The sequence below is a fragment of the Opisthocomus hoazin genome, chromosome 2 (assembly GCF_030867145.1).
Source record: "Opisthocomus hoazin isolate bOpiHoa1 chromosome 2, bOpiHoa1.hap1, whole genome shotgun sequence".
Classification (NCBI taxonomy): domain Eukaryota; kingdom Metazoa; phylum Chordata; class Aves; order Opisthocomiformes; family Opisthocomidae; genus Opisthocomus; species Opisthocomus hoazin.
In genome coordinates this window covers 107,039,574-107,064,395 of record NC_134415.1, presented here as the reverse complement: position 1 = coordinate 107,064,395, position 24,822 = coordinate 107,039,574, and the positions used below count along the sequence as shown (strand labels likewise).

The 24,822-nt window shown below is 37.8% G+C and overlaps 1 protein-coding gene across 1 annotated transcript in view; it reads right to left on the bottom strand.

The window, feature by feature from the left end:
• The window catches only part of CSMD1 (CUB and Sushi multiple domains 1), a 1,295,699-nt gene that overhangs the window by 164,239 nt on the left and 1,106,638 nt on the right, over window positions 1–24,822 (bottom strand). The window contains exons 39-42 of the mRNA XM_075445037.1: window positions 21,884–21,953; window positions 19,632–19,748; window positions 16,118–16,327; window positions 3,338–3,526 (exon numbers count right to left, since the gene is read on the bottom strand). Of these exons, the coding sequence (XP_075301152.1) occupies window positions 3,338–3,526; window positions 16,118–16,327; window positions 19,632–19,748; window positions 21,884–21,953 (586 nt within the window). The remainder of the gene's footprint in view (window positions 1–3,337; window positions 3,527–16,117; window positions 16,328–19,631; window positions 19,749–21,883; window positions 21,954–24,822) is intronic.

The window sequence follows — 24,822 nt, the reverse complement described above, 5'->3', positions numbered from 1 at the left end:
AGGACAAGGTCCACCTGCAATTGAAGATGGCAAGGGATGTCAAAAACAACAAGAAGGGCTTCTTCAACTACATCAGCAGCAAAAGGAAGGCTAGGGACAATGTGGGGCTGCTGCTGAATGAGGCGGGTGTCCTGGTGACGGAGGATGCGGAGAAGGCAGAGCTACTGAACACCTTCTTTGCTTCAGTCTTCAGTGCCAAGGAAGGCCCTCAGTAATCCCAGGCCCCGGAGGTAAGAGAAGAAGCCTACAGGAAGGATAAATTTCCCTTGGTTGAGGAGGACTGTGTGAGGGATCGCTTAAGCAATCTGGACATCCACAAATCCATCGGCCCAGATGGAATGCACCCACGAGTGTTGAGGGAGCTGGCGGATGTCATTGCTGAGCCACTCGCCATCATCTTTGAGAGGTCCTGGAGGACAGGAGAGGTGCCCGAGGACTGGAGAAAGGCCAGTGTCACTCCAATCTTCAAAAAGGGCAAGAAGGAGGACCCAGGGAACTACAGGATGCTCAGCCTCACCTCCATTCCGGGAAAGGTGATGGAGCAGCTTATCCTGGAGGCCATCATCAAGCAAGTGGAGGAAAAGAAGGTTATCAGGAGTAGTCAGCATGGATTCACCAAGGGGAAATCATGCCTGACCAATCTGGTAGCTTTCTACGATGACATGACTGGCTGGGTAGATGAAGGGAGAGCCGTGGATGTTGTCTACCTCGACTTCAGCAAGGCTTTCGACACAGTCTCCCATGATATCCTCCTAGGGAAGCTCAGGAAGTATGGCCTAGAGGAGTGGTCGGTGAAGTGGATTGAGAACTGTCTGAATGGCAGAACTCAGAGGGTTGTCATCAGCGGCGCTGAGTCTAGCTGGAGGCTCGTAACTAGTGGTGTCCCTCAGGGGTCAGTAATGGGCCCAGCCTTGTTTAACTTCTTCATCAATGACCTGGATGAAGAGTTAGAAGGTACCCTCAGCAAGTTTGCTGATGACACCAAACTGGGAGGTGTGGTAGGTTCACCAGAAGGCTGTGCTGCCATTCAGCGTGACCTGGATAGGCTGGAAAGCTGGGCAGAGAGGAACCTGATGAGGTTCAACAAAGCCAAATGCAGGGTCCCGCACCTGGGGAGGAACAACCCCATGCATCAGTATAGGCTTGGGGTGGACCTGCTGGAGTGCAGCTCTGCGGAGAGGGACCTGGGTGTCCTGGTGGACGACAGGTTAACCATGAGCCAGCAGTGTGCCCTGGCTGCCAAGAAGGCCAATGGCATCCTCGGGTGCATCAAGAAGAGTGTGGCCAGTAGGTCGAGCGAGGTTCTCCTTCCCCTCTACACTGCCCTACTTAGGTCTTATCTGGAGTACTCTGTCCAGTTCTGGGCTCCCCACTTCAAGAAAGATGAAGAGATACTGGAGAGAGTCCAGCGGAGGGCTACAAGGATGATGAGGGCACTGGAGCATCTCCCCTACGAGGAGAGGATGAGGGAGCTGGGCTTGTTTAGCCTGAAGAAGGGAAGGCTGAGAGGGGATGTAATTAATTAATTAATTAATTGCCCTTAACAAGGGCAAGTGCAGGGTCCTGCACCTGGGCAGGAACAACCTCATGCACCAGTACAGGCTTGGGGTGGACCTGCTGGAGAGCAGCTCTGCGGAGAGGGACCTGGGTGTCCTGGTGGACGACAGGTTAACTATGAGCCAGCAGTGTGCCCTGGCTGCCAAGAAAGCCAATGGGATCCTGGGGTGCATCAAGAAGAGTGTGGCCAGCAGGACAAGGGAGGTTCTCCTTCCCTTCTACACTGCCCTGGTGAGGCCTCATCTGGAGTACTGTGTCCAGTTCTGGGCTCCCCAGTTCAAGAAGGATGAAGAGCTACTGGAGAGAGTCCAGCGGAGGGCTACAAGGATGGTGAGGGGACTGGAGCATCTCCACTACGAGGAGAGGTTGAGGGAACTGGGCTTGTTCAGCCTGAAGAAGAGAAGGCTGCGAGGGGACCTTATAAATGCCTACAAATATCTGAAGGGTGGGTGTCAGGAGGATGGGGCCAAGCTCTTTTCAGTGGTGCCCAGTGACACGACAAGGGGCAATGGGCACAAACTGAGGCACAGGAAGTTCCGTCTGAACATGAGGAGGAACTTCTTCCCTGTGAGGGTGACGGAGCACTGGAACAGGCTGCCCAGGGAGGTTGTGGATTCTCCTTCTCTGGAGATATTCAAGACCCGCCTCCACAAGGTCCTGTGCAGCCTACTGTAGGTGACCCTGCTTCGGTGGGGGGGTTGGACTAGATGACCCACAGAGGTCCCTTCCAACCCCTACTATTCTGTGATTCTGTGATTCTGTAATATATGCTTATAAATATCTGAAGGGTGGGTGTCAGGAGGATGGGGCCAAGCTCTTTTCAGTGGTGCCCAGCGACAGGACAAGGGGCAATGGGCACAAACTGAGGCACAGGAAGTTCCACCTGAACATGAAGAGGAACAACTTCCCTCTGAGAGTGACGGAGCACTGGAACAGGCTGCCCAGGGAGGTTGTGGATTCTCCTTCTCTGGAGATATTCAAGACCCACCTGGACATGGTCCTGTGCAGCCTGCTGTAGGTGACCCTGCTTCGGCAGGGGGGTTGGACTAGATGACCATAGAGGTCCCTTCCAATCCCACCATTCTGTGATTCTGTGAATTGAGGCTTTTCAGGTTCAAGTAACCTAAGAACTATTGGGTGCTTTGTGTAGAGAAGCATCTGTCCCATCTTTCAAGATCTGTGTCAAATATATTGCACATACATTCCACAGTGAATACCTATAGCACCGTTAGCCTCTTGTTATGATTGAAATAATTTATTTCTATCTATTTTATATATTCTTAGATGATTGATTATCTCTGACTTCACTTAGTTCTATACAATGAGTACCTAGTTTTAGTGTAATATCCTATATGAGACTTTGTCAAAGCCTCTAAAGGTCTAAAGGAATGTCAAATTTTGTTTCTGCACTTGTACTTTTTAGATGAAAGTCCAAGTAAAAGCTTTACAGTGGAAAATTTTATATATTACATTTTACAGAAAAAAGAAGGAAAAAATATTGCATGGAATTTAAGATAATTTGTCAGTATTATGAGTTATTGTAATCAATACAACTGACGGATAATCATACGAACAATAAATCACTGCTGAGGAACATGATTCATAAAATGTTTATGATTTATAAAAGCACATATTATTCTGACCTAGCTGCTTACACTACATATTAGGATAAAGATGCCGTTCTTCAGCAAAAGCTGCATTACATACACACACACAAACAAGTAAACAAAAATCCGAAATCATTGTGAGTTCTGAAGCAAAGGTACTACCAGAAAGTTACCTTCGCATCTGGGGAAATGATAGTTCCAATTTCTGTTGATTCCATGTTGGCATGTGAGAACAGGCTGACCCCTCAAAACATATCCAGGGTAGCATTCAAATGATACTGACTGACCCACACTGTAATCTGAGTTGACTATGTATCCATTCAAAAAAGGAGGAGGATCAGGGCAGTTCTGTAACTCATAAGCTGGAAGAGAACAGAAGTACTTCTTATTGCTTAGTCAGCTGTCAACACAGGAAGTAACATTAATATAAATTCTGTAATGCATTCCATAATAAGTAAACACTGGAATGCCAAACTCCAGTCACAGAGTGATCAATGAAATAAATCATGCATTGGGACAATCCAGATCTTGATAAAGAAATGAAAAAACTCAGCTCTAGAGACAAAACATAGGAATGATGAAAATCTGGAATGGAATGAATAGCCATTTACCTCAGAAATTTAGAGAGGAAAGCAAAGAAACATTGAGTGCAGGGCATGAAGACAGAATATTGTGTTCTAGCAGTACATGCCAAAGCTCTACATTAGGATATTATATAAATTATGTGTTTATTTTTGAAGAAATTTCTAGGCTCAGACCTAGTGTCTAAGATCTGAGAAGTAACAGTTTTATAATAGGATAACACTTTTTCAACCAAGATATGTGGAATTGATTTATTTAATAAATAAGATGGATATACTTCGTAATTATGTCACTAAGTGACACTGACATAATTTCATGAGTACACCAAATGTTTTCATAAACTTCGTTTATACTCAGTTCTAATTTCATATGTTAAGTCTCAAATAAAACAATCTTGCTCTGAATGCAGCATCATTGAAGCCAAAAGTGGCACACAATAATACTAATAATTTAATTGACCAAATTCAATAGGTGGTCACTTTTCTGCTAAGATTCTGAAGATTAAAATTAACACATGATTTTTCAAATATCTTTTTCCTATCCCAATATACAAGAAACAATGCAATTACTTCCAAGTAAGAAATAGTAAAATTATTTAGGAAATTTGTCTATGATGCTTGAAAATAAACTATATTTGTTAGAAAAGCATATCTGTTGAATGACTGTGTTTGTAGTGCAATTTCCAAAACTTGAAAACACTTTTTTTTAATTAATATGCAACTATACTTATATAATTAACAGCAGCATAAGAACTCGAGACAACTTTTTTTCTGATAACATTCATATACTGTTCTATGTGTCATCTACTCAGAATGGATGTAAACACTGCACAACAAAAAAATTGAGTTTTTTGTGTTTTCTGTGAGCACTACATAGCAAAACAAACATTTCAAACTGAGGACAAGCATACACATTACTACAATAGCTTATATTTGTTTGACTAGCAACATTCCAGTTTGTTCATTACTTGCATCTATTAAATTGTACAGTGACTTCAACAATAGATCAGCACACAACTAATCACAATAGGTGCTTAAATGTGTTTTCACATTTAAACACTACAGTGAGTATTCTAGTAAGGTATAACAAAGCCATTAATTCACTAAAATTTTATGAAACAAGTTTTTCACAATCCATTGGATTTTTTAATAAATGTTAAACTACACAAAACCCCCCAAACCTGACCAAAAAAAATCAAAAGAATTAATGGAATACTATAAAGTCGAAGAGTATCAGAAAGATCTAAAACAGTGACAGAAGACTACTAAGGAAAAAGTTCCTTCAAATAGATTTGCACAAAAAAATGCATTAATGATTCACCATACTTAGTGTTGGGTCTTACATTTTCAAAAATTGAAAAAATTATTCAATTGAGCATATAATCCATGCAAAATAGTGTGATGAAAATTCAGAGGGAGTTTTCTTTAATAATATTTAAGATAGAAAGATAATTTAAAACCACATTTCCCTATTTAAGATATATTTCCTTAATATTTAAATGATAAGTTGTTCCACAGGAAGCAAAATAGAAAGACAGTTTTATAAAAATGTTATCTAGAACCATTCAAACAACTTCACATAGATAAGATAATAAGTAACTGCCATTTAAGAAACAGTTCTTGAGAAGATGAATGTCCTGCTTTCTCTGAGAATTCCATTTACAGTTATAAAATACTTCAGTCAGAAGACAGGAAAGTTCAAATAAGAGCAGCAATACCAGTGTGCTTTATATTAACATGTGCCATTAAGTCCAAGCTCTAAAAATACAGTAAGAGAGATGGAGAACATATTCTTGAACAAAGTAGCTAGTCATTACAATACGGACATGTTAATCCTAGAAGTATATACTGTATATATTGTTCTCAATTAGATTACTTAAACAAGCCATTTCAGCAAGATTAAACTAAACATATAACTTAGGTGTGCTTAAGTGCTTACTTATAGTGAAGTTTGTACCTAACTGCTTCACTGCAGTACAGCTACTGTCAAGGGTTTTTTAGTCATTGTTGATTACAGTCATACCATGGAACAAATAAAAATTTATTCTGAGAAAGCCACCTTCTTTTATCTAATTTATTCAGTGAATCCAGAATTCAGTGCCTGTAACATTACAAAGCTGGAAGAGATGTGAAGGTACCAGAAATACTCCAAAATAATCTAAAAAATCAGACTTCACCTGACTCATTCAAGTTAGTGTTTATTCAGAAATGTATATGATTTTCTCGATTGTAAATAAGGTAAACAAAACACATACAGAAACTTTTGGAGTTTGTTCCGGTATCTGCTAAAGTAAGATTAAAACATCTGTCTAAAGCAGATTATGATAAATTTGAAGGTCACCCAGTCGGGATGAAAGCACTTGCACATGAGCAGAGCATAGTTTTTTTTAAAAAAAACAATGTGTAAAATGTGACAATACTCTCTGCATGTGACTTCTGGTATAAATCCTATAGATGACTCAAACTATTGGAGTAACTATAAGTCAGGTGATCCATCTGACTATGATAGCATGATTTATATGCCACTTGGAATATGTTTTATAGTTTTCCTATAAATATGAATTATATTCCTCACTGTTCTTTTGATATATGCAACATGTATACCTGATTTAATACAGCAATTCATTATTCAGTCATCACCATCAAGTATCACCCACAAATCCTCATGTCACACTTCGCAAAAGAAAGCTTTTTTTATGAGTGTTATGCCCTAAGACTTGCTTGGTATTGAGCTTTAAAGAGTGATATACTGTTTCACAGCAGAAAAAATTCCAGTGAGAGCCTGAAAAGAAACTCAGTGTAGAGGAAATCTGAGGAAAAGATTTAATTCCAATTCTGGCAGCAGTCAAATACTTGAATTTTAAAATGATCTCATATTAACATTTGACATTTCTTTGTGCAATATATTTTGCACTGGTAAGAAAAGAGTGTAAATCACCAAAGAAATATAATTGATAATCTATTATCTATCTACTTTATGATTTAAATGTGTTTTTCTTCTTACATTAACACTAGGGTGACTTATTGCCTTTGCCAGTGCCACATACGTCTATAACACTTCAACATGGAAATAATTATTTGCAGAAAAATTGTATTAGCAGAGAGTTGAGCACGCAAACACTCCAATGTTAGGAAAGCTCACAATTAAGGCTACTTAAAACATTCATTTACTCTTATTGTACATTCCTCCAGTATCATGCTGTGTATAACTACAGACTGAAGAGCAAAACCCACTTCTCGGACTAGACTAGACTAGCATGGGTTGGGTTGAAAGGGATCTTTAAATGTCATCTAATCACAGAATCACAGAATGTTAGGGGTTGGAAGGGACCAATGTTAGGGAATGTTAGGGGTTGGGTCGTCTAGTCCAACCCCCCTGCCGAAGAAGGCTGCACAGGACCTTTCCCAGGCAGGTTTTGAATATCTCCTGAGCAAAAGAATCCACAACCCCTCTGGGCAGCCTGTTCCAGTGCTCTGTCACCCTCAAAGCAAAGAAGTTCTTCCTCATGTTCAGACGGAACTTCCTATGCTTCAATTTGTGCCCTTTTCTAACCCCTCTGCCCCAGGCATGAATATATTTCACCAGATCAGGTTGCTCACAGCCCTGTCCAGTTTGACTTTGAACACTACCAGGTACAAGGCATCCACAACTTTGCTGGGCAACATATTCCAATGTCTCATCACCCTCATCATAAAATATTTCTTCCTTCTGTCCAATCTAAATATACCCTCTTTGGTTTAAAACTGTCGCCCCTTGTCTTGTCACTAAAGACCTTGGTAAAAAGTGTCTCTCCATCTTTACTCCAAGCCTCCTTTAAGTATTGAAAGGCCACAATAAGGTCTCCGTGGAGCCTTCTCTTCTCCAGACTGAACAGCCCCAACTCTCTCAGCCTTTCTTCGTCTGAGAGGTGTTCCAGCCCTCTGATTATTTTTGTAGCCTTCCTCTGGACCTGCTTTAATAGATCCATGTTTTTCTTGTGCTGGGAGCCCCAGAACTGGATACATCAGTATAGGTGGGATGTCGTGAGAGCGAAGTAGAGGGCGAGAGCCACCTCCTTCGACCTGTTGGCCATGCTCCTTTTTATGGAAGCCCAGGATATGATTCACTTCAGCCCAGGGCAGGACTGGCAATCTGGAACCTCAGTTTATTACCTTACGCACCGAAGAACATCACTTTTCCAGATGCAATAACTCTGGATTAGAGTCACAAAACATGGCTTAATTTTGTCAAGAGTTAGAAAAACATTTTGCTATGAGCCCCCAAAAGATCTTATTCTACTTCTATTAGTATCCCCCCTTAGGACATCATCTGAAACCATTTCAGAAATGTAGTTTTTCAATAATCCCTTTTTCCTTCCAGGATTCCTATGACTCAGAAGCTCCCTCCTAATTGTCTTTTTGATAGATAAAGGTCATCAGATTTAACACGTTCAAATCAAGTTGTGTATATGCATGAGTGAGCTTGTGAAAGAAAGAGTGCAATTAGAACATTTTTCTGTGTTTTCTGGAACATGTTGCTCTCTAAGTACAACATGGTAAGACTCTTAACTCATATTCACCTTTATGCTACACTGAAATTCAGAATGGACTGAAAATGCTCTTAGAGCTCCAGTAATGGTAGCTATGATTCCTCCAGTAAAAATAACACAAATAAAACATTTTATCTGCTTCCCTTAAAGAGTCCCAAGTCCTAAAGGGAAAGTTATGTGGAAAACAGATGTTCCAGAAATATTAAAAGGCTGAGGTAACAGTCATTATATAGCCAGGGATTAAAACCCACAAGTATGTCTTAACAACTGTTAGACTAACTGTACTCATCTGTGTACTAAATTCTGTTATGAATCTCTGAGGCCATAAAAGCTATTTATTTCTTCTGACCTAGCATATATCTTGAGTCATTCCAGTTATATGCAGCTATATCCTGTAATTAGCTAACTTGGCTTGCCAATCAAACTTCTGTGACAGTTGTTCTTCCCCTCAGACCTAGTGTGCATGGTCTGTTTACATCTCTGATACTGAGATTTGACAGATGTGAGGGCCTCAGAAACTCATGACTGCCAGTCAAATGCAATTTACGAATGTTCTTATAAGTATTTATGGTTGCTTCTTGTCTTTGCTGCTTTTCATAGGTTGCAAAGCCACAGCAGGAAAAAGAGACACCCTTTCTCAATGCTTCTGTTTTCTAAATTAAACAGTACAATACTTCTTTCAACAACAGAAAAAGTGTAATTAAAATTAAATGTTGCTATTTTAAAAATAATGCACTTTCAAAGTCCTTCCATTATCTTACTAATAAATAAAAATAATATCTAATAAAATTTATCTTAACTGACTCAGTTCAACAGGCAATCAGTATGAACTTCCGTCTTGCCACAAGTGAAACAACAGGTTTCACAACACTCACAAATTCATTAACTCAGTCTTGAACATAATGGCATACCCATCATTCCTTACGCAGTGCAATTGCAAAGCTGAAGTGACAACAAAAAAATGAAAACACCAGAGCATAAAACAACAAGGAGCTGGCTGCCAATGGTACTCCGAGCTGTAACTTCCCTAGGGTTCTGCTAAGGAGACAAAGCTTTCTAATGCATTCAGAAATACGCAATACCTAAGTGATTCAGGTTGTATATTCTAATCCTGTGCTGTGAGAATTCACAGGCTAGTGCTTAAGAAGCAGCACTAGCTCTTTGCAAGCATAGGAAGAAAATATTTTACTGTTCTCAGTGTGCACACACGTTTCTTCCTCCCCAAAATAATATGCTCAGAGTACAATCTCAGGTTATATTAAGCTTTAATCTCAAATATTTTCCTGTCTTCAGAAATTTAGTAGAAAAATTTTGAATCGGCATTTTCAATTTTATCATTCACTATACAATATTCATCTTCATTCCTTTCTCCTGAGATGAGGGGTTGTCATGGAATCATAGAATCATTAAGGGTGGAAAAGACCTCTGAGATCATGAAGTCCAACCATCACCCCAACACCACCACACCTGCTAAATCATGCCCCGAATCAAAAAGCCTTATCCGTCATAAAATAGTAAAATCTGTAGAAAACTTCATTTTTATGACATGGAATTTTGCTTGAATAAACATACCCATTAACAATCTCCCTTTATTTTTAGATTGATACCTTTATAAAAAGGTGTCTACCTTGCAAAAAAAGTCTGCTACCTTAATGCCACTACTTCTTGTATTCCAGTTAGTAGAAATGGCCATTTGACATTTTTTTCACTCACAAAAAAGCAGTCCTTGAATTGAACGAGGCTTAGTACCATTTAGCAAAAGGATAAATTTAATCTTCAATCCATTTTAATGTAAACTTAAGTACATTTTTAAAAATCTAACTCTGATTAAGCTATGCAGTCTAGTGGGTGCTTCCTAATACACCACACATTCATTAAGGCATTAGAATGGATTTGGTGAATGTGCCTACAACTATGGACTCTTTTTGCCTACTCATGTATGTTTTTTTAAGACTATATCAACTTAATTTCATCATTAGAAAAGCAATGCTTCTAAATTTATAGAACTTCTTTCCCAGTTATAGTAATAGATCCCTAAATTGGGATCAATTAGAAGCAGTCTGAAAATATATCTCTTAAATGTATAAAGATGTCAGGTCTTTAGATCTATCTGCTTTGCTTTAAAAATTCATTTCTATAGAAATGACAAAAGTGGACAAAAGCAAAAGTACCGACAAAACTTAATTAAAGTATTCAGTATAAATTTGTTCTCTATAATTCTTTGCAGAATTTAGTTTGTGCGTGCTACATCCGCCTGCACTGGTATATACCTTCCAGTTTCACACACAACCTTTACTTAGTCCTGACAACTCTTTTTTCTCTTTTATTTAGGATTCTTATTTTAGATGCTCTGAGAGATTAAACACTTTTGAAATATGCTTCTTGGAAATCATGTAAAGTATTACTGATGAGACTTCAAAAGACTATTTTGTTTGATACAGCAACTGTTAGGTTTACCTGGCCAGAAGGATGGATTAATTCAGTACATTGCTTTGCTAACATTGGAACAAACAAAGCCTAGTTTGTTTTATATGTATATTACTAAATATTCACATAATATTGACACAGTTTCTGCTTACCTATATCTGAGCATTACATTCTTATGAGCAGTCACCACAATGATTAAGCCTTTTCTGGATTATCTAATTTGCAGCATCTCTAAGCCCTTGCAACGCAATAAATAGGTTTTCTGTCACAGTAAAATGCCATAGGCTTTATGCCATTTATGCACCTGACAGAGCAAGATCTAGAGATCTGAGATATGTCTGGACTTGCCTTGCCCTGAGCTGGTTTTGGCTCATTTTAACAATTGCTAGCAGCCAAGTGATTACTACCTAACATGTTTTAGGTTATGATCTGCAAATACCATGTATGCTAAAGGCCTGGCAAGCCCTGACAGTCACTGCTTAACAACCAATAGTCCTTTACAGTGACGGAACCCAAGAAAGCAGCTTTCGAAGTTTGACTGAGAATTAGTAAGAAAGCAGCAAACTGTGGCAAGAAACCATGTAAAAAATAATCCAAGACGAACCCACGACTGAAGAGTAAGAAATCCCTATCACAAATTATTATATTTTGGAGTACTGAATAATTATTTTTTAAGTCCTGTCTCAGCAGTTGCAGATCGACTAAAGGAAGAGAGAGAAATCCAGAAGTGTAACATCAATAGGAGTAGGAAAATCCAGAGCCAATCTAGAAGACAAGATAACTAAGTACCAAGGGCAACAGGTGTGGGACTGGAAAAGTCAGCTATCAAAAGCAACATATCATTTGTATGAAGAAAAACAAAGCAGCTATTAAAATTGCTCAATTGTAAGCCACTGGCATTTTACGTCAGAGCACATCAGAGGAATGGTGAATACATCGAAATACAATACTTCCAGAAGTTCTGAGATAATAAATATCTTGAACTGAGAGTACAATTTCCTACACGTTCTAGATGGTGCTAAGCAAGTTACTTGTGCTCAGTAATACGAAGCTGTGAAATGTGATAATCTTAGAAAGAATTACCAAAGGAGAAATGTTAGCAACAGAAATGGCTAGTGCAATCTGGGATCTCAGAGGCAACAGAGAGAATTTGTGCTATCTGAAGAAAACTAAATAATTAAAGATATTTCATATTTAAAGAAAAGTCCAAAATCTGTTTGTAGAATGCAGAAAAGGAGGTAGATGGAAGAAGGAAAAGAAGTTGATTAGTAGCACAGGAGAGTGAACTTAGCCGGTAGAACCTTACCACTTCAAAACTGCACATTACAGTGTCAGTAACTTTCCACATTAGAGAAAAAAAAATCAATAAATAATAAGTAACTTGTAAAATAATTAATTTCTTCCCCAGCATCTTTTTATTTGAGTGGATTATGTTGTGATTTTTTTAAGTTTTAAAACCGTATTTTTTTAATATATATCAACTAAATTACTGTGCTTCCTCAACACAGTATTCAGGAATGAGTCACCCCAGAGTCTCTTTAGAAGTAAGGAGTATTACATAAACATGAACTGTGTGAGTTGCTTTTACTGGAGAAATTGTTTTGCTTCTTATTCATGGGGAAAATAAAACTGGGTAAATGTATATGCATTTGGTAATTCAAATACACCTACAACTACACATTTTGAGAAACAAGGTAATAAATACTAGTTGTACTTTTCATTTGAAATCAGAATGACTCAAATATAAGTTAATGTAACTGTATCGCTTGGTTCTGAATTTTCTATCTACAATTTTTAGACCAATTGCTAAAGTAAGGAAATTTTTATCAAATTACTACTTTTAAGACATAATATTTTTTTCTGGATTCTTTATATAAATGTTTGCAAAATACTACTACAAGTTCCTGAATTTCTATGAACAATACATTTTTTGACAGTTTTGTTTTATTCTGAGAATGCTACTACACAATCTTCACCACGTAAAAATATTTTCAGGCCCATCTAATGATTTTTTTTATTATTTCATAATTCATACTTCTGGTTTTTGGTGCATTTCTTTCCCTCTAAATAATAGCATAAAATTTTACGCTGTCAGTGAGTTAGTCATGATAACAGTTTTGTTGTCAGCTAACAAGCTGCAATTGGGAGAAGCAGAAACAAAGCAACTTATCTAAAAAGTCAGTGATTTTAACAAGAAAGTGTTAGAGTGAACCAAAAACCATCAGTTTCTTTTGTTTACCACCCTCTTCATTATATTTAAATTTACTTCTGATCAGACAAATTAATCCTAATGAACATAGTGGGAAAGGGTGGAATAGACAAAAGAGGAATTATAAGCTTAGTTTATCAGCCTTTTCAAAATACAGAATAAACTTCATACATTTATATCATGGATTTCTGAATTACAAAAGCTACCATCTTAATGGCAATCCCAGACCAGACATAAATAATAAAAGATTCTTTCAGCAGATTGCCATCAATGAATAAAGGAGTGGTGCCTGTAACAAGCAAAACGTTAAAAACTGAAGTTGTGGTTTGACTGAAGTAACAGACAAAACTGTTAACTTCAATAAGCCTAAGATTTCATCTGATTTTTAGAGCATGGGTTATGGCAATCAGCTTAACTTCTGAACATAAATATCTTCTTAGTTACACTTGAATACCATGTCAATGATTCCCCAGACTCATTTTCCTATTGCTGAGCGTACTACATTGCTCTAATAGGAAACAATCAATATTGGCTAAATGAATAAATTAAATAGAAAGACAGACAAATTAAAGAAATAAATTTTTCTGCAGTTGTAGTTTTACAAACTGGAGCACAGATTACAGTGTCTTTCTGTCTGTAATGATAAGCAGATATTGCTTAAATCTATGGAATAAAATAAAGGTAAATAAATTTGCCTGAGAGACCAAGTATAGAGAATCATAGTATCATAGAATGTTATGGGTTGGAAGGGACCTTTAAAGGCCATCTAGTTCCAAGCCCCCTGCAATGAGCAGCGACATTTTCAACTAGATCAGGTTGCTCAGAGCCCCATCCAACCTTGCCTTGAACACTGCCAGGGAAGGGGCAGCCACAACTTCTCTGGGCAACCTGTTCCAGTGTTTCACCACCCTCATTGTAAAGAAATTCTTCCTTATATCTAGTCTGGGTGATACCCACCTACAAGAAGGGCCGGAAGGAGGATCCAGTGAACTACAGGCCTGTCAGCCTGATCTTGGTGTCGGGGAATGTTATGGAGCAGATCATCTTGAGTGCCATCACGCAGCACATACAGCACCATCAGGTGATCAGGCCCAGTCAGCATGGGTTTATGAAAGGCAGATCTTGCTTGACCAACCTGATCTCCTTCTGTGACAAGGTGACCCACTCAGTGGATGAGGAAAAGGCTGTAGATGTCATCTACCTTGACTTTGGTAAAGTCTTTAACACTGTTTCCCACAGTATTCTCCTGGAGAAACTGGTTGTTCGTGGCTTGCATGGGTGTACTCTTTGCGGAGTAAAAAACTGGCTGGATGGCCAGGCCTCAAAAGTTGTGGTGAATGGAATTAAATCCAGCTGGTGGCTGATCACGAGTGATGTTCCCCAGGGCTCAGTATTGGAACCATTTCTGTTCAGTATCTTTATCAATGATCTGGCTAAGGGGATGGAGTGCACCCTCAGTAAGTTTGCAGACGACATCAAGTTGTGTGGGAGTGTTGATATGCTCGAGGGTAGGAAGGCTCTACAGAGGGATCTGGACAGCCTGGATCGATGGGTCAAGGCCAATTCTATGAAGTTCAACGAGGCTAAGTGCCAGGTCCCGCACAGCTGTCACAAATACCCCATGCAATGCTACAGGCTTGGGGAAGAGTGGCTGCAAAGCTGCCCAGCAGAAAAGGACCTTGGTGTGTTGCTCAACAGCCGGCTGAACATGAGGCAGCAGTGTGCCCAGGTGGCCAAGAAGGTCAAGGGCATTCTGGCTTGTATCAGGAATAGTGTGGCCAGCAGGAGTAGGGAGGTGATCATGCTCATGTACTCGGCACTGGTGAGGCCGCACCTGGACTACTGTGTTCAGTTTTGGGCCCCTCACTACAAGAAGGACATGAAGTTGCTGGAGCATGTCCAAAGACAAGCAATGAAGCTGGTGAAGGGTCTAGAGAACAAGTCTGATGAGGAGTGGCTGAGGGAACTGGGGTGGTTTAGCTTGGAGAAGAGGCTGAGGGGGAACCCTATTGCTCTCTACAACTACCTGAAAGGAGATTGTAGTGAGGTGGGTGTTGGTCTCTTCTCCCAGGTAACTAGCGATAGGATGAGAGGAAAGAGCCTCAGGCTGCGTCAGGAGAGGTTTAGACTGGATATTAGGAAAAAATTCTTCGCTGAAAGGGTGATCAAGGATTGGAACAGGCTGCCCAGGAACGGGCTGGGCATTGGTCTGCCTACACGAGACATCATTTTTGTTTTGTTCTGTTTCCTTTCTCTCTTTTTCCCCTTATCCTTCACTTACTAAATAATGTTTTAACTTGACCCCCAACTTTTCCTGCTTTTATAGGATAGGGTGAAGTAAGCGAGCAGTTGCATGGTGCTTAACTGCCCACGAGGATTAACCCACAACATATACATGTTTATACAAACAAATAGGCTTATATACATATGTATGAAAATCTAACCAAGTTATTAAGAGCCTAGAGTAAGGTGGTATGAATCTTCCTCACTGCAGTCAGATGAGAATTCAACCAGCAATTCCATTTTGTTAAACTCTTCAGATCTTGCAATGGGGCTCGACAGTTTCAGTAAGACTATTTTAACACTTTAGAAATATGCACGAATTAATGATGTTTTATAATCACTAACAGGGAAAAAAAAACAAACAATGAAGATGAAGAAAAAACCAAGAGTAGAAGACTACAAAAAGTTCACATGTTCAAATACTGAATATGTGTATTTGAAAATGCAGATGCAGAATTGGTGTTATTTTGTGTCTTATCATTTCCTGTTAATTTTCACATAAATCTAGGTTGCAAAAATATAACATAACTATAAAAATTTTCACTTGAATATTTAAAATAGCTCATATTATATTTTTAAATACTCATTCATTACATTAAATGTAACAAGATTAAATAAAATGGAAAACAAGACAGTGAATATTAGCAATATTGTCCTGTAACAAAGCATCTTAATAGGATGGAAAGGGGCATCAGCTATGTGACATTTGACAAATGACATCACCTTGGCTTCAGGTTTTTACATCAGTAAAATAAAGATTCCAATTCAACACAATTTCAGTTGCAAAAAAGTTCTACCTCTGGATTAAACAATCCATAGATTTAAAAATGCCATATAGTATATTCATAATACACTTTTAAAAATTAAAAAAAAAAAAAAAAGTCCTTTTTAACTATAAAGTTCATCATTCCAGTTCCTGCTTACCTTGGTATGTCAGCTTAAATCCTTGCCTGTTTTCTGAGTGATCACTGTAAAAATGGACAAGTGTTTCATGAGTAGTACTTAGCAAGGGTGATGGGAGTTCCATTCCACTAAACTGGCCGATCATAGAGCTGGTGTGGTAAGGCCCATTCTGAATTTCAAGGAAATCGTGATTTGCTTCAGTGGAGAAATTCAGAAACTGAATGTGTGCACCTGCAGCATTGAGAAAGAAAGAAAAATTAAAAACAGGGTTTCTATAACTCATGTTGCTTAATGCTACTGCACGCAAATACAAAAATAAATGTCATAATAATTGTTATAGGCATTATATTTGTATTTTAGTCACCATTCAAAGTGGGATGCTTAAATTAAGGAAATAGCCTCTAACTATTGCATGAGTTGGAGCTTCTAATTTTTTGGTTCCCAATAAAAGTCGTAAGGACACGTGAAGGGACCAATGAAAAGAAGTCACAAAGTCAACAACCAGATATTTGTCAGGTTAGTAAACCAGCCAAAAGAAACACTCAAAGGAGGGGCACGTCACAAATCCTGCTGTGTCATGGCATGGTCAGGACTCTGCTGAAGGAGAATTTCTGTAGCTGGGCCAAGCCTCCCACAAAGGCTCAGGATCAGCTCAGCATCCAGGAAGGTTACTAACAGAGTGACCTTTCAGAGGCAGAAGTTTACCTACCTAGTTCCAGCTATCTAGTCTGCCTTGCCTTTCCTGAGCCATGTCACCTATATATGCCTCCTCTTCCCCCCAGTGTGGGCCAGTGTCTTTAAAGCCATTCTTCTCTTTGTGCAGCACTGTGAGATGCACTGAGCTCCTGACTGGTGGAAGGTGCTTACCCAGGATCACTTACAAAACCCCCTCCAGAAGTCAGGTGGCTGAATCAGGCCTTTCTCACAAAATGAGAGGGAGAGAGATGACTCCCAAAATGCTGAACAGTCGGATGTATAAGCATAATCTCACAGGAAGAGCTTTTGATAAGTTCTGGCACCCCTTCATGTGGACTAAGATCTTTTAATACAGCCTTCTCAAATTATGTGTATATACAATATCAAAAGAGGGGTGGGGGATCGTCGTGGTTTAACCTGGCAGCCGGCAACTAGGGATCATGCAGCCGCCCACTCGCTCCTCCCTGCCCAGTGGGATGGGGAGCAGAATGGACAAAAAATAGAACTTGCAGGTTGACATAAAGACAGTTTAGTAAGACAACAAATGAAATAATAATAGCAACAACAACAGTAATAATAGTAATGAATATGCAAAACAAGATATCCACAATACAGTTTTTCTCGCTGCCCGACAGATGATTGTGCAGCCAGGCCCCCAAGCAATGATCGTGGAACCCACGGATTTGCATGCGCAGATTTTGCCGAACTCACAAAATTCACAGAACTTGATGAACTTACAGAAAAGAGCCAAACTCACACAAAAGATCAAACTCATGGGAAAAGAGTTCATGACTCCTGGCCAATGCCCATTTATAACCTGAGCATGAGGTCTATGGTATGGAATATTTCCATTAGCCAGCTTGGGCTGTGCTCTTTCCCAGCTCCTGCACGCCTGCTCATTAGCTGAACATGGGAAACTAAAAACAGTCCTTGATTTCTTAGCAACAACTGAAACACCAGTGTATTATCAACTTTCTTCTCATACTAAATCCAAAACACAACAGCTACTAGGAGGAAAACTAACTCTATCCCAGCCAAAACCAGGACAGTGATGAACTCCTGTTTTTAAAGCCAAGTGGTACCAAGTAACTTACAACCACACTGCTTGGGCCTAATCTTGCTTTGGTAGACTATGAAGAACTAGCTGGAATAGAATAAAAGAGAAGTACTGAATGGGCCAACAAAGCAGTGTGAAATACTCAATGTCTTAACTCTCTGCCTGACGTTCTTATTAAGCAGTAGAGACATATTCTTAATTCCAGGAGAGTACCTTAGGGATTGATCACCACGGTAAGTCATTCACTCAGTCTTGCTCTATAGCTCATTTCTTCGCTACTGTGGTTTGATATCTAATCCCTTGTATAAAAGGGATATTATTTTTTTTCTACAGGAGAAACTGAATATGCTACCAAAGAAATTGGTTGTTGCAGAACACTCTTGAGAATATGGGATATTTAGCTTTAGTAACCTTTTCTGACCTATGCAGAGTGGGAGATATGAAAGCAAGTATTTCAGTGGCTGAATAAGAAAACTTATTCCAGCGCTATCAATAGAGAGGCACATACAGAACATACTGAAGTCCCCATATCAAACATCTCTTGTATGATGTCTGATATGATTGGTCTGACTTGAGTGAAGGCACTCATTTTAAAATGCTCTCAGGATGTAAGGTGAGATATGACACCAGGCATCTTGGACACATGTTGAGTTCAGTATCAGCATTTAGTGATTCCCACCAGAGACTCGATGTAAGCAGCATAGAAATTCTGAAGAACTGAGCAGTCACATAATCTTACACTGAAGTTGCAAACATGACAAGCACGTAGTTGAATTCGACAAATGTATATAGACCTAACATCAGTGTCTAGGTGTTTAAATAAAAGTAGCCTGCTGTTCTGAAATAGTCTCTGATGAGTCCCGGAATACCTTTAAAACTGAATCATTCTTACTTAATTACTGCAAAGAAATTTCTGTAACTAGAAATATTCAAAATAGAAAAGCTTTGTATTTTAAAAGTAAAAAGTAGATTTACCAGTAACCAGTAAAAAATTGAAACTGCCTAAAATAGCCACATTTTAAACACACACAAAAACATATTTTTTCCCTGAGTTTTTCAAACTAATTTCAATTTGAGAAGATGCTGTATGTGTCACACAAGCCTTAACTCTAAGTTTATACAACTTAGAATTGTCTAAGAAGAAGTTTTCTACACTAAATAATTTCTTACATAAAATTATACACAATAAAACCGATTGCTTCAGAAAATAAATCATTATCTGGTTAAACTATAATTATACTATTTCCTGTTCCAATCTCAACAGGATTTCCTCTCTCACTTGAATAGACTCTAAATAATGAGAATACCAAGCTGAGCTGATCTTTTTTACAAATGTTAGTCAATTCACAGCTACCTGAGATCATTGCAAAATCTTCGCAACTCCTTTGAAAAGATGTACTTTTCATCTATTTCAAATGTTTGGATTTTAGTAGTGTATTCTTTTACATGATCAGTATATTTTCATGTAACGAAGAGAACACTATATTCAGAAGTTACATTATCTATTTCATCTGATACATCTTCACGCAGTAGATTTCATTTGCTCTGAAATCCGTTTCTGAGATAGGCTGGTTGAGTTATACAAATAACTAATTGCTTTGACAAAGATATATTTTTAAACTGCCAAATATTTTCAAATCAAAAGATAGTGCATAATTATGTAAAAGGTTCACAATATATTCACTGGATAAAATCTATTTCATACTGGAAATTAGAATATTTTTCTATATATTTAAAGCTAATGACCACAAATAGTTGCTTTTGAAATGTAAATTTACTTACCATACCCAATAGGCAAGAAAATTTTCCATGTACAGTCTAAGTTACTAGGGTAATTTCCAGGAAAACCTGGGCTCAGGATCACGCCACCCATGTTTGTCAGTGTTCCACCACACTTAGCTATTAAAAACAAAATGAAAGTCACTGTATCTTTTAAGAATATTATTTCTTAATTTTTAACATATGAATAATTCAAAAATGGATTTTCCATTTTATCCTCATGAGACCCAAACAGTGAAATTTATCACAGTCAATACATTCCTGATGAAGGAAGAAAAAAAGAATTCACATTGGAGCGAAATGCTTAATTAATGCAATATGTTCACTGTGATTTTACTGCAAATATGTAGCAGCACATATAGACTAGGTAACCCATTGCCTCAGCTCGCCAATTACATTTAAAAACATCTGGTGCTATGTTGAGACAGGCTTCATAATCCAAATAACAAATTTGGAATTAAACTGAATTATGACACTGATCTATGATGCAGCTGCAGATCTACTAGTTAACATAGCTAAAAACCACATCAGAGTTTAGATAAACTCAAACAAAAAAACTCCACCAGAGTTCTTTCTTTAATTCAGGAAGAGGACAGAGTAGCGGCATAACAGAATTATTCTTTGCTTACTGTCTGTATGCTTTTCTTCAGCAAATTCATGTATTTGGAGATTGAAAAGCCATTTGCATCATTTAGGATGACATAAAGACAAATTATAAAGCTAAATTATAAATATATATATGTGAAGGAACTTGTAAAGAAGTGCCTGAGTTTACACCTTTGCTAAGGCAGTAACACAAAGGAAGTGTGACAGAATTGTGATACTGTGCATTGTGATAATTGCACTGAAAAAATGAAAACAATCTACTAGTTATACCACACAAGAAATTGAACCAAAATAGGAAGAGCTGCACTAAAAAGCTGAGAAATCTGTCTCAAACTTCTCCAATGTCTCTACCTCCCTGCCATGTTAAATACATTATTTAGCAAAAAGAACAGATTTTGGTTTGCATTTCTAGAAATATCAGTTTTTCAAGGGTTGGAGGAAGGGGAGCGGGGACCATATTTTGAGGTTTTGTTTTCTTGGGGGTATTCTAACTTCCAGGACAGCAAAATTTCATGAACTTAATGTGCAAAAAAAAATAAAATAAAAAAATCAATAAGCACACTGTTTGCAAATAGGAATTATATTTAATATACAGGGCAAAATAAGATTAGCACAAGAAAACCCCCACCCAAACCCCAAAATATACCTTCCTGAATAAATTTTCCATTTCTAAAATCAATTTAAAGGAAAAGCTTTGCTTTCATATTAATCAGACTGCTTCTGTAGAAGTTAACAATACAAAATATATAGGTCCAACTTGACAAGGAATCATTTGATGTTAATATTGCTTGGTATCATCCCAATCTTTTAAATTCCTCTTAAATCTGAAGATAAAAGGACCAGCTTTTGCAGACTGAATAACGAAGTTCAAAGCATTCACTGAAGAATGCATTTCAAAGCTGAAGTGACAGAACGATATGATGGAGCTGTGCTTCTCTCCTCTCCATTCGTAATTTTTCTTCAAATAAGCATGTCAAAAGACACCAGAATCCTCATTCTCTTAAACTTTACTTAATCAAGAAACAATACAGTAGAACAAGACTATTATCTACACAGGGAAAACTCAGATCTGTTGGGTAAGGTCTTAGTGTGTTCAAAAGGGAAATTCTTTTGATGTTTGCTTTTTAACTCCGCATCATTTAATGGCTTTCGCAGATGAAAAAAGTCAACCTTTTCTGGATCCCTAAAACTTTTTTTCTTTACACCATCCCTGAAAGCTTGTCTTCAGAGCTGCTCTCCACTGCAGACAGATCGTCTGCTTCTTTGAGAAGTCTCCTGGGCTCCCTGCATGATCTGCATTGCTTTTGAGAAGATTCTCCAAGTTGAGCATGCTGGAAAAGGAATATGTTGCTTTCCTCTCCCTTCTGAATATTCAGTCTGATTCAGAGCAGAGTATTAAGGACAAGCTAAACAATGGTAAATATCTGGGTTTCCTCCTTTGCCCACTTGCAGTATTTTTTCAAATAACATATATACCATATGTAAAGAGAAGTTTTATTTTAATTTTTCCTTGTTTCTTAGATACAAATGGAAACTAAAAAAATTTTTGAATGAAATAGAATTACATGAAGGAACAATAGGCATGACAAAGCCAGGAGTTTCTTCTGACTGACGTTCAGAACACACTGAAATCAAGTAAGTATCCATACCAATGCAGAGAGGAGATGGATAATTCCAGCGTCGGACTGTCCCTGGCATACAAGAAATATGGGAACGACCCTGTTTGGAAAAGGCAAAATGTTAGATTCAGGGGCTTTCCAGGAAGGCAGAGCTATGGAGGACCTCCTGGATCATCTCATCTGCATCTTTTCTTATATAAACCAACTGCATTGTAATTACTTTCACGAATTTGTTAAGCTATTCAAATAGTTTAGGTTTTATGTTCTTATTTTCCTACTGCATAAACATTTTAAAACACTCTTCCTTTGAAAACTTGAAGATCTCTTCACATTTTTTGACTAAATGTAAGGCTGGTTACAAGAGAAAAACAGTTGACTGTGCATTCATAGGGTCAAATTGGTTCAATCCCTACTTCAGTTTCAGGGTTCTCATCCGCAGTGTAAGCATACTAGTTCGTTTTCAGGCTGTGGTCTGGAGTGAATCAACCATTGCTTTGAGTGAGTAGTATAGATACAGAGAGCAATTTGTTCCACATCTGTTTGCTGCAGATGGTACGGATAAGGACCATTCCAAGACAGTCATCCACAATCACCAGCAGGCCTTGAACACTCACATGGCCTCACAACATGACCCACGGCATACACGCAACATCTTGGCAGACAGCTATAAATGTACAAGTGCCTCTTTATTTAGCTGTCATGTTTAATTAACTCTGGCTAAGACACATCATAAGACCTGAGCAGAATCATATGGTAGCTGGAAGTAAAAAGTGAGATGGCTGTAACCTGCAAAGCCTACTCCAACGTAATTCAGGACCAACCATAAGATGCTCCCAGCTTTGCTTGCACTGGTAACAGTTCAAGCTGAAAACTTAACAGTAGTGCAAACTAAAAGGTTTTTTTGCCACTTCTGTCCTCTGAGGAACTCAGGTTATGTATTCCTCTGTTGGAATTGAAAGATGAATAAATGGCAGGAGTGAAAGAGTCTAATATAAAGACTGAGACACAGGACAGAGCAAGGTTTAGTTCCTGTTTTAATCCTTTGGATATATGAACTTGGGCAAGTCATTTAATGTCTTTTGTTTATTTTTATCAAGTGTATTAAGAGTCTAATATTTAGATATGGAGACTTATTTAAATATTATTTTTCCATAGCAGTCAAATTCTTACGAAAATAAGAAAAAGACAAAATAAACTACAGTAAAGGAAAAGCCATTTGATTAAATTACTTGCACATCATTTAGCATACTTACAAAAAAGAAGCTATGCACAATACCTTGAATAAAGTTCATATACAATTACAACGAATTGTATGTAATAAAACTACTTTAATCATTTATTTAGGTATATATAGACAATCAGCTTCTGAAAGAGAAATTGAAGCATTTCCAAATAGCTACTTGGAAGAAAAATAAAATGCATTTTCCTTAAAATTATGAAAAATTAATCTTTTTCTTATAAAAATACTACAAATGGATAATAATTCAATAAAATACTTTTTTTAAAGCAACATTATTATTTTAAAAGAAAAATGTGCATGCACTTATTGTGTCATCTTAGTTACTTGCAAAATAGATGAGGTTTTGAATAATTTACTTAACGCAATATTCCCTGTTTTATTTTATTCTCTCTTCCTCATCTTCTGTGATTGCATGTCTCTGATGTGAGTCAGAGGGAAGCCATAATTTAACTACCACAGTCAGGAAAAAAGGTAAAATGGCCTATAAAAGATCTTTTGAAAAATAAAATGAAATGATTCCTCTGGCTTCAAGCCTCTTTCCAACAAGAGCACACTCTGATTTCAGTCTTTTAAAATCCCCTCCTGGGGGGAGACACTTAATCCTACAGCTAGCAATTACCTTTCTTATGCGTCTCCAGGTAGTAGCTTGAGCTCTAAGACTTTTCTGGTAAGTCTCAATTATAAACTAATCCACACCTGATTGTTATTGCTAGCTGTGAATATGTTCTCTAAAGACTGAGGGTAAATTCACAGCTAGAGTGAAAAAAAAAAAGGGATCGGTAAAGTTATGCTGATCTATACTTGTTGAACAGCATGTAATAGTGCCTCTTAGAACCTTATTTTCATTATTCTTTTTCATTTGGAGCCATTTTTACTTGTCCTGTCTTGGCAACCTACTATACTTACATATGTACACACTTTCTTACAGCAGACTCCATATAGCATAGAAATCCTCATTAATATTTTGAAAATATTCGTACTGTTTTCTATTTAATTTCTATATTGAAGGTCTTTTGTTTTACACTTTAGCCAAGATCATGAAACTGTTTTTTACATGTCAGATTCCACAGTTAGGGTTAAATTTGTATGTGTATGGAAATGCGGGTAAGAAGTAGAGTTCAGGAACAACAAGCTATGAAATTTTAAGTCATTCATTATAGAATCCCTGTAAATATAAAAACAAAAGTGCAGTTAGTCATATTCAAGAACTACAGAAAAGACCTGCATACAGACAAAAGGCAATGTGTGGTTTTGTGATAGTGTTAAACACAGTGTGTTAAAGTTTAGCTTTAATACAGATCCGTTTCTTATGTTCAGATCTCTTCCTCAAAAACACAATTTATACTAATACTGTATTTGTGAACTCACATTTCTGATTTTTTTCCTAAGTAAAAATAGATCAAAAACATCAAGTCAGGGCTAACAACGTGTACCTTCAAAAGGTTTCCTGTACTCATTCCAACTAATTCTGAAGTATTCATATTCTACTGTTATCACTTCACCTCAAAACATCAGCAGTACTATTTTAAGCATGCACAGAAAATTCAATGATGCTGTATCTAGAGGTTTTATCTATTTCTAATCCATGTCATAAAAATGGAATAATTTCATTTTTTCCTATGTGGAATTTAGATGTTTCATAGTTGAAAAAGTAGGGAGAGAAAAGCACGCAGTATGATGCGCAATACAAGTAGGAATCATCCTACCAAACCTAAGCAGTTTAAAGTTA